The 11,222-nt window shown below is 34.4% G+C and overlaps 1 protein-coding gene across 12 annotated transcripts in view; it reads left to right on the plus strand.

Moving 5' to 3' along the window:
* The window catches only part of POLQ (DNA polymerase theta), a 107,672-nt gene that overhangs the window by 41,024 nt on the left and 55,426 nt on the right, over window positions 1-11,222 (plus strand). For all 12 annotated transcript variants that reach the window (XR_014077333.1, XR_014077332.1, XR_014077335.1 and 9 more), the window contains 2 exons: window positions 302-426; window positions 1,689-1,932. Coding sequence is in view for 5 of the 12 variants with exons in the window: in XM_081571853.1 (XP_081427979.1) it covers window positions 302-426; window positions 1,689-1,932 (369 nt within the window). In the remaining 7 variants the exon portion in view is untranslated. The remainder of the gene's footprint in view (window positions 1-301; window positions 427-1,688; window positions 1,933-11,222) is intronic.

The following is an 11,222-nucleotide window of genomic DNA, read 5'->3' on the forward strand; positions in this document are numbered from 1 at the left end:
TTCTTGAACTAAGTCTCATTTCTTAAAATCAGTTAGTAGTATTGAAATATGGAAGAAATCTTTTTGATATACAGTTATTAACTTTTTGTTATAGTGCCAACATATGTTAGAATTTACTTTTACAGCCATTGAGCTCTTTGTCCACTAATGCTATATCCTACTAAGAATCTTCTCTCTTTCTCAGAGGTATAAACCCTTTCTTAACCTTTTTTGGTTCTTTCTTGTTTCTCAACATCTATATTGTGCTTTCATAGTAAACATAAGTGACCTCTTACTGTACTTTTTGTAATTTACTTTCCAGGTTTTTTACCAGTCTCGTGCTATTAGATTTAATCAGTGAAGTTCCCTTAAAGGAAATCAATCAGAAATATGGATGCAGTCGTGGACAGATTCAGTCATTACAACAGTCAGCTGCTGTTTATGCAGGTCAGTTAAACAAACATTCCCACATTTATTTAAGACTCTGTGGTTTGAGGTCAAGTTAAGATCACTTTTTTTTGAAATTCCATTTTACTGTAGGTAGGCTTCTGTAAAAGTGATGGGATCATGTCAAACCATAATTTTGTATAGTCCCTGTCATCATCAGAACACCTACAACAGTGACTCCTCTGGGGTCAGTGACCCTGCTACAGAAGACTGGCAGTTAGCTGAGTGTCTGTATCTTGGTCCCTTTCTATCTGTTAGCAACCTACTGACCATCTCTCTTCTTTCTGTATTTTCTTTTTCTTTTTCTGGGGGAGGGGTTTGAAAAAAGAAGTAGACATAATTCTCATTTGTCTTGCTTTTTTCAAGTTACTGATTAATACTTGTCATTGCAGAGGATGGCAAATGAAGAGGGATTTCTGGACTTCTCTCTCACTGTTCTAAATATTATCTCTTCTCTAAGGAAACACTGGTATTCCTTAATAAAATTAAGCTCATTTCTTCTAAGGTAGGCAAACAAGGGAAGTTCTAGATCTGATTTTACTAAGAAATCCTTAAGCCATTAGTAAGGCAATCCTGGGCTACTGGAGACTGTTTATAAGTTTCATTGTGAAGGTGTGTGCATATGTGAGAAAGTACTGAGGGAAAGATGCTGAGAGAGGGTAGTAAGAAGGGAGAGACTTATCTTTAACTCACTGGCATCAAAGATCTCAGATTACCTCTAGAATTAATGTTCTCATAGGGAAGTGATTTTCTTAATGATTTGACACTTGGCTGCTCTGGCCTCTTTATTTTATTTTATCAAGCTGGGCAACTTTTTTTATTTTTTAAGAAAATATCAATGGGACCTTTACTCTTTTTAAATAGTCCTCTTAGCACTTGACAATTTAAATTAGTTCTCTTGTTTTCTCTAGGTGGAAACCAGAGTACTTTCTTCCTTAAAGAAAATAAGGAAGAGTGAGAGAGAGAAAGAGGAATGAACTAGTGAGGGCTTTTTGTTTGTTTTGTTTTTATGTGCTCTGCTTCAGTTTTTTTTGAATGTAAATTTATGATGAAGAATAAATGAGGTAATAGTTAATGTGTCTAGCCAACTAGGTAGGCCCTTAATATAGGTCTACTCTACTATTAATTTATACTTTGGGCCTGTTAAACTTTATAGTTCTATAGGGGAAAAAAAAACCAGTGAAACAAAACTGCCTCTCAAGAAATGGAGAATTGGTCTAGAAAGAATTTTTAATTCAATAATTATTCCATGAATATTCTAGGGATGATTACAGTGTTTTCCAACCGCCTGGGCTGGCACAACATGGAACTACTACTTTCCCAATTTCAGAAGCGTCTTACATTTGGCATCCAAAGGGAGCTGTGTGACCTGGTTCGGGTATCATTACTTAATGCACAGCGGGCCAGATTCCTCTATGCATCTGGTTTTCTTACTGTGGCTGATCTTGCTAGAGCAGATGTTGCTGAGGTGGAAAGTGTTCTGAAAAATGCCGCACCTTTTAAAAGGTAAGAAAATCCCCTCGTCTACATAGGTTATTAAATGAAACAGGCTAATTTGTAAGTAGTAGATAATTTGTTAAAATATTGTATTAAAATATTTGTTAAAATATTAGATAATATTATGCCATATTTGGTATAAGTGAAAGAAAATCTGGCTACTTTTCCCCCCTCAAGGATTACTTTTTTGTGTATATATATTTAAAATATATTTTATGACTTTAAAGGCACTTCTGAAAGTATCATAACTTTCTCCTAGAAAGACCGAGTAAAGCTAAGTTACCAAGGCTTTCTGCTTTGATGGATTTTAGTTCTCAGTATATATCCAGGACTCATTTTAGACTTTCCTTCAGGCAAGAACACTTTATTATTTACTCTTCTTGAATATTCTTTGGAACCCTAGTCCCTCAAAACCAGTTTATGAGAAGCGGACTCTTTGACATATATGTGTGTGTATGTGTGTGTTTAAAACTAATTCATTGAATGGGCTGGCCTCAGGATATTATCAAGGAATAGGTTATTTTCTCAACCACTATTCTTTGAACTCTCTGTTATATGGAATCTCAGCCAGATCCATAGCTATTTAGGCACTTTCAAATGTTAACAGTTTTATTTTCAGGTTTTAAAAATTTGTTCTAAATTAGAGCATTAATCTCATTTCCAGTTCAATGCTTCTTTCCTCCCACTCATTTTAAGTGCAGATGCTCTCATTTAAGAACCTTGACACAGGCTCCGAAACTTGTAACATGTGGGAAGGGATGGGGGGGCATAATCAAAGGAAAGGTCTCACTGCCCAGTGCCACCTTACATCATGGGCTTTATTGTGTGTATCCGGCAGCAATGCAGGTTTGGTTCTTGCAAGCTGGCCCTGGTGCAGCATGCACTGCAACCAGCTATAGTCGTATAGCTTTGTCTACCTAGATTTTGAAGGATGAAATTGCTCGGAGTCTTGAGCATGTGCAACCCGAAGAGAGGACTGCTGCAGTGGGAGGCCCACCGTGGAGTCTCCGCTAGGACAGTGCCTAGTGGGGGCAAGGCCATTCCCTGTGACCCCCAGATTGGAAGATCCACTGGTGTGCCATTTTGTCACTATGGGTGTGCCTCTGGCTAAAACCTACACAGAGTATGCTTTAAAACCTACTTATAAAGGTGTTGATCTCCTCTGGAGCCTGTGATTTTCATAGAATCTTTGAATACATTCATACTTGCTTAGAAATATGTAATAAAAGACCTGAGGTGAAAAAAATTCGTCTGTGGGCATATCTCTGTGGTAACAACATACCAAATAGCATGCTTGACCCTTTCAGGAAGTCATCTGAAAGCAGTACACATTTTTAAAAATTTAATCAGAAAAAAGTTGTAAACACATTTTGAAATCTCTTCATTATGCTAAGGCCGTTATTGCCATGACTGTGCCTCTTCTGAAAGCCCCAAATCATCATTGATCAAAATTAGTGACATGTAGTAATAGGACAGTCAATATTATCTGCCTCCTCATGGGACGTGCTGAAAAATACACAACATTATTCCTGGAATATTCTTATCAGAAATGTCTACCATGAATTTAACTGTAGGGAAACATCAGGCAAACTTTAATTGGGAGACATTCTACAAAATATTTGGCCTGTACTTTTCAAAAACATCAAAAGTTATAAAAACAAAGACTGAGGAGCTGATTCTAATTAAAGCAGGCTAAAGAGGCATGACAGCCAAATGTACCACCTTACTCTGGATTTAATTAGAAAAAGAACATAATTGGAACAGTTGGTAAAATTTAAATAAGGTGTGTAGATTAGATACAGTGTTGTATTAATGTTAATTTTCTGAATAGAAACTAATGTATCTGGAGATTGGCCTCCCTTTCAGTGCTTGAAAAACCCATCTAGCATTCAGATTGTCTCAAATAGTTTGCCATTACCAACAATCTGCAGTGAATTACCTTGTGCATGTATATTTTCATATTGTTGATGATGTTTCTTCAGAGTAAATTCCTAGACATGAGATTTCAGAAGGTAAGTACATATATATAGATCTATTAGATTCCAGATTGCTCTGCAGAAGGGTCCAGCCAAGTTGCACTCTCACTAGTCTATTGGAGCACTTGGTAACATCCCTTCTCACAAGGCTCAAGGGGTGCCTTTGTATTTAGTGATAGCTACAAAGGTGCAAGGGCTTCCCTGGTGGCTCAGAGAGTAAAGAATCTGCCTGAAATGTGGGAGACCTGGGTTCGATCCCTGGGTTGGGAAGATCCCCTGGAGGAGGGCATGGCAACCCACCCCAGTATTCTTGCCTGGAGAGTCCCCATGGACAGAGGAGCCTGGCGGGCGATAGTCCACAGGGTCACAAAGAGTTGGATATGACTGAGTGGCTAAACATAGCACAGCGCAGCAGAAAGGTGCAAATGCAATTTTTCTCTTAATTATCCTCATTTTTTTTTTTTTTACCAAAGATAATCACAATATCACAGTATAACTAATATGTTTGCGTTAAACTTGATCTGATTATTTAAGTGCAGCAAGAATAGTGATTAACCATGCAGGTCCTTTTTTAATACTGCTTTGCTAGAACCTTGTAAACAAGGTACCAGGTTGAGAAGTAGAGTGAACTTCATCTATACTTGCCATAGTCTTTATAGATTCTGCTGCCTTTGTATGGAGGTCACGTAGGTCATTTCTCTGTTATTCAGGTTCAATATTTTTAGTGTGAGCCTCAATTTTTGATAAGAGGTTTTAGAAAGTGAATAGCAGTAAGAAAACTGTTTACTTGTTACCTATTTTTTATTGGGGTCCCAGAGGATTGTCATACACAATTTTAAGATAATGACTAGAATTATCAGTTAGGATTATACCAGGTTATACCAAGTTTTTAGGAACTTCACACAATTTCTGGAACACTTATATACCTATACAAATACAACATAAAGAAGGCTTACTATTACTTCTTGTTTGATAATGTTTCCCATGTGATGTACTATCAAATAAGCATAACCTCTTTGTTCCAGAGGCCTTCTGGAAATTTTCAAAGTTAGTTTGTGGTCAAAAGATGTCATTTAGAATTTGATTTGGGGAAGTTTGTCAAAGACATCAAATTGTTTGGACACTTGCCTAAGTAGGATCACAGGTCAGTATGAAACAATACTTGTCTATTTAGCAGATGAAGAAAAATTAAGTATTAGTTATATATAAGTACACTACTGGTAGTAAAACTTGATTTTTAAAACCCTTATAATAATTCAGTTTTAGCTAGCTTGATTACACATGGTAAAACCTTATCTCTCTTCAGCTTTTTGTATAACTTTAGTTTATCCTTCATAACCAGAAGCTCCAACTCAGACAGAATTACTCTCATTTCCCTTAACAAAATGCATCTTTATTTCCCATGCCTTTTCTTAGCCAAGAACACATCCTGCTTTCCTTGCATAGGGAGATGTTTTCCTTTGTTGTTTCTTTTTTTTTTTTTTTAATAAATTTATTTATTTTAGTTGGGGGCTAATTACTTTACAATATTGTAGTGGTTTTTGCCATACATTGACATGAATCAGCCATGGGTTTACATATGTTCCCCATCCTGAACCCCCCTCCCACCTCCCTCCCCATCCCATCCCTCTGGGTCATCCCATTGCCCCAGCCCTGAGCATTTGTCTCATGCATCAAACCTGGAATGGTGTTCTGTTTCACATATGACCTTTGTTGTTTCTTTTAGCTTTAATTACTTGTATTAGAATTTGTAACCTTTGAAAACCTTAAGTTCTGGTGAAAATTTAGAAACTAAACAATTGTGGACTGCCTCTTAAACTAGGATTCTGCAGCTTGGCAAAATCATAAAGACTTTATAACTTCTAGAAACATATGCTTTCTCATAGAAAAATTTCTCAGCATGGCACTATTGACTGAAAAAACAAAAGCACAATATGAGAGTTGTGAGTTAAGGTTCATTTGGGACAAAATGAGAAGTATAGCCCAGACGACAGTGTTTCAGATAGCTGAGAAACTGCTCGAATGAGGTAGAGGGGAAGGTCAGTGTTACGTATGATTTTAGTGAAGAGGGTACGTGCCATCAAGCACACGTTTTGGCAGAGGCTTGCTGCTAGTCATGAGTAGCAAGTGTCACTGTTAATGATTTTAGTGCTTTTCTAGATAGGAGGAGTTATAAGAATTGGGCCCATAAACTCTTCTAACCGTCTGAAGATGTGTTCTGCCTGTTTTTGCAAGAGCACTGCGTGCCTGGGAAATTCCTGATTTCTCCACCTTAAACTCCTTTCAGGGCATGTTGAAGGTCAGCATCTATAGCAGTTCAGGATTTAATCCTTATAGAGGTAGATGGAAAGTATCTATATTTGGCATCACCAAACATGCTTACTAATAATCCCAAATTTTATCTCTAGTTTTTCAATAATAGGAAGCCAAAAGTAGATAAACCTACATAAAGTAATCTTTCACCTATTGTGTCTTATTTGAAATGATCTAAATGTTCAATAAATTTCCATTACTTAACCTGGTCTTGGGAAAACTTTAGAGTTTTAGACTAAAAATTCAGGAAGCTTGTTTGAAAAGTTCACCTAGAAAACTTTTAATTGTTCTTTTATTTATTTAATTTACTTGTTTTAAACCAGTGGTCCTCAACTGTTGTAGCACCAGGGACTGGTTTTGTGGAAGACAATTTTTTTATAGACCAAGGTGGGTGATGGGGGAGGTTTCGGGATGATTAAGTGCATTATATTTATTGTACACTTTATTTCTATTATTATTGCATCGGCTCCACCTAAGATCATCAAGCATTAGATCTTAGGGTTTGGGAACCCCTGCTCTAAACAATTATATTTAGATTATACTAAACATTTTACCATGCCAAATTATTTTTCTTACTGACAAATTTGTCAGCTTAAGTAGAATAAAAGTATTATAATAATACTGATAATTCTTAAGACAGCTCTGTTTTAATTAAATCAATAAGCTTAAATGAGTTTTATTTATTATAGATTACCTTAGATAACATAATCTTGAAAAGCATCTGAGTTAGTTATATTCCTTAGAACTTTGGAATAGCAAATCCTTAAAGCTTGTATTTAAACCAAAAAAATAGAGCTCTTATTGTAGACAATACTATACTTCCAAAAATTTTTTTTAAAAAGATTACACTTCTGAGGAAGATTTTTAACTGTATTCAGGTTATATATTTAATCTAGACTTGGTATCATGAGTTTAGCACAAGTGATGCCATTTGGAGCCTCTGGTTTTTCTCTTTGACAAACAGATTTTCACTTTTAGTAGCCAGATAGATGAAAAATTATGTCTTGGTATGGTTTTAATATGCATTTTTATAAATGTGCATGATGGTAAATTTTTTTTCAAATTTTCAGGATTATTTAAAGAAATATATCTGAATTATCTGGTTATGTCTTTTCCTTATGTTTCTCCATCTCTTTTTTAAAGCATCTTAGAATATTTTCTTTTCAGAACTGATTAGGGTTCCAGCCATTCGTTTGACATGTATATTTCATAAATTTTCTCAAAACTTACCAATTGTATTTTGACTTTATTGCGTTATTTTTGCCATGCAGAATTTTCTTTTCATTTTTTTTTTAGCAATCTTTTTTGAATTTTTGCTTCTCAGTTGTCATAGTTAGAAAGTTTTTCATACAGGGAGATTAAAGAGGTATTCACATATTTTCTTCTAATATTCATAAGTTTGCATTTAGATTCTTGATGCATTTAGAATTTAGTTTTGTGTATCGTGTTAAGCCTGGATCTAGTTTTATTTCTCAGTGGCTCTGATTTATAAAAGAGTTTATCTTTGTCCCAGTGATTTGAGATGTCACCATCATATATTAAATATCCATATGTAATTAAGTCTATTTCTGGACTTTGTATTTTATTTACTATTCTTTCTGTCAATTAATGAGCCAGCACCATGCTTTTATTTATAAAGGCTTTATAGTGTCTTTTAATGTCTGGTAGGGTAAGTTCTACTTTGTAGTTTTTCAGTATTTTCCTGGCTAAAGTGCTTTTTGATATTTTATTGGAATTGGGTTGAAATATAATAGAACTGATTTGTCAGGAGTTTTAAAATATTTTCCTCGTACAGATTTTTAGGAGTTTTAGTTTTCTTCCTGCAAATTTTGTACATTTCTTGTTAAATTTATTCCTATTTAATCATTATTCTGTTTTTAATTGATGGTTGTCTTCTGTGTTTTCTACATAGTTATTATTTGAGTATGTAAAGGCTATTGAGCTTTATGTATTTTTTATCCATACTTTCGTTGTTTAAATTACTTATCACTTACCATTAAATCAATTATCATTGATTCTCAAGGATTTTCCAGGTAGTGTCATATCATTTGCAAATAGAGATATTTTACTTTTTCCCTAACAATTCTTGTGCTTCTGACACATTTCTTTTGTCTAATTGAATTAGCTATTAATAATAGCGCTATAGGTAATGGTAGTAGATAGTGGTAACAGAGATATAGTGGACATTTTTGCTTTGATTATGATCCTAGTGGAAATGCCTCTGCTACCGTAATAAGATACTGGCTTCAGGATAATGATGTGTGTTTGTGTGAAAAGTGAAAGTGAAAGTCGCTGTCATGTCCGACTCTTTGTGACTCCATGGACTATAGAGTCCATGGAATTCTCCAGGCCAGAATACTGAAGTGGGTAGCCATTCCCTTCTCCAGGGGATCTTCCCAACCTAAGGTTTGAACCCAGGTCTCCCTCATTGCAGGCAGGTTCTTTACCATTTGAGCCACCAGGGAAGCCCTGTGTGTGTGTATGTGCAATCATTTTAGGCAAATGTCCATTAATTGCAATTTTCTCAAATATTTTGTATCAGGAATGGGTATTAAATTTTGTTAAAGGGTTTTTTAGCATCAATGGAGATAGTCTTAGGGTTTTTTTTTCCCCCTGTTACATCTGTTAGAATGTTATATTAATAAGATTTCCTACTATTGAATCATTTTTATATTCCAGAATAAATTTCAGTTGGTTGTGGTATATTATTTTTTACATGGTGCTGGATTCTATCTGCTAATATTTAATGTAGTATACTTTTACATTGTTACCCATAAATAATATTAGTCTGTAGTTTTCATGCATGTGTTCATGTGTGTGTTTGCACTATCTTTACTCAAGTTTTGATATCATTGTTTGGTATCAGACTTGCTTCATGAAAAATAGGAAGATTTTTCCTTATTTTCAGTACTTTGGAACTGGTTGAAGTTTTGGTATGATTACCCTATGAAACAATCTTGGATTGTACCTTTTAGTGGGATTAGTTCTTTGACCAGCTTCTCTGTTTTATTTTTTCAGAAATCAGTCTCTTTAAACTTTCTACATCTAGTGGGGTCAGTTTTGGTAACTTTTCCTAACAAAATTATTTATTTCATCTGGATTTTCAAATATATTTTCATAGAGATCTGTAAATAAGTCTGTTAGGAATTTAAAATATTTCTTCCATTTCTCTTTTTTGATTTGTTATTTTGTAAATTTCTACTTTCTTTTTTTTCCTTGATCAGATCAACTTGTCTATTTTGTAAATTTAAAAAATCAAAGATTTTGTTTTACTGATGAAGTCTACTAAAAAAAAATCTGCCTCATTCATTCCTTATTTTTGAATTTTATTACTTCCCACCACTTTCTTTTGTTTTACTTTGTCATACTTTTCCTGGTTTTTTTTGTTGAACTAGGAATTTAATTTGTTGACATTTATGTTTTTATTGATAAATAAAATGCTGTATTTTTAATTTTGATACTATAAATTTAGTAGTGTGAATTTTCCTATGGTCGCTTATTTTAAATGTAGCCAGAGATCTGATATTTAAAGTTTTCATTATTTTCTTTATAGGAATGATGGAATTTGCATGTTTTCCCTTTTGGCTGGGTGGAAGTTCTTTTTTTTGTCGTTGTTAGTAATTTCTAGTTTTATTGCATTGTAATCTAAGTGTGTTTTATAACATTTCTACATTATGAAATTCACTAACACTTTGTTTCCTAATACAGAATATCATCAATGCAAACTGGATAGATATATTCTCTATAATAAAAGTTAAATGAGATATTTTCACAAAATCTACCTTTTTATGTTAATTATGTCTTATTCATTCCCCAATGCCAGTACTTCATCTGTCTTTGTTAAAGTTTACCAATACTTCTTTCTTTGTCTCCTTGTGTCTGTTACAGTGTTTGCTTCACGAAAGTGATTGCTTGTTATTTAGAGTGTAAATATTCATAGTAAATATGACTGATGATAGTTATCTTTATTGTGCTTTTGGTTTTGAGCATAAATTATACCCTTCTTGGAGTGCCCCTCACTGCTTTCTTCTTGTTTCCCTTTGCCTGGAAATTCCTTTTCCCATCCCTTTATTTTTAGCCTTCTTGAATCGCTTTGTTTTAGATGTGCTTTTTGTCTACCACATTGAGTTATAGTGGTGTTTTGCTTTCTGCTAAAAATTAAAAATCTTTTTTTATGTGTGTGTGTGCTTTGAAAATTTATAATGTAATTCCTCATTTTAATTTTTTAATAATTAAAAATAACAAATGAACATATGAAGGTCTTTTTAATAGATAATTTAATTCTGCTCACCTTGATTGATATGAATAATATGTCTGATGTAAATTCTCTCAAATTATTTTATAATTATTATGTAATGTTTGCTGTTTCTTTATCTAAGGGTACTCTTTGGTACTTTATTTTTAAATTTAGAAAGGTGTATATTTTTGTTTTATTGGATACCTTTTATTATCTGGTTTGTTAAGATTTTAATTGTATTCCATAATTCCTATCTATTGCCTTAATAGCAGTCACTGACATTGAACTTACTTTAGCTTTCTTTTACCCTCTACCTTTTCCTTCCATTTTCAAAGTGCATTATTTCTACCTTATCTCAATATATAAATTTTGTGCATTAATTTTCCACCTTTGTCTCCTTATAAGGGTAGTAATGGAAGATTAATATAATCTGCATTTTTAGTTATTCAGGTTTTTACCATCGTTCTTACTGCTGACGGAGAAGGCAATGGCAACCCACTCTAGTACTCTTGCCCGGAAAATCCCATGGACAGAGGAGCCTGGTAGGCTACAGTCCATGGGGTCGCTAAGAGTTGGAAACAACTGAGCAACTTCACTCTCACTTTTCTCTTTCATGCACTGGAGAAGGAAATGGCAACCCACTCCAGTATTCTTGCCTGGAGAATCCCAGGGACGGTGGAGCCTGGTGGGCTGCCATCTATGGGGTCGCACAGAGTCGGACATGACTGAAGCGACTTGCAGCAGCAGCAGCAGCAGCAGTAGCAGCTTACTGC

Source organism: Giraffa tippelskirchi, chromosome 2 (assembly GCF_054371585.1).
Source record: "Giraffa tippelskirchi isolate mGirTip1 chromosome 2, T2T-mGirTip1v1.2.pri, whole genome shotgun sequence".
Taxonomy (NCBI): Eukaryota; Metazoa; Chordata; class Mammalia; order Artiodactyla; family Giraffidae; genus Giraffa; species Giraffa tippelskirchi.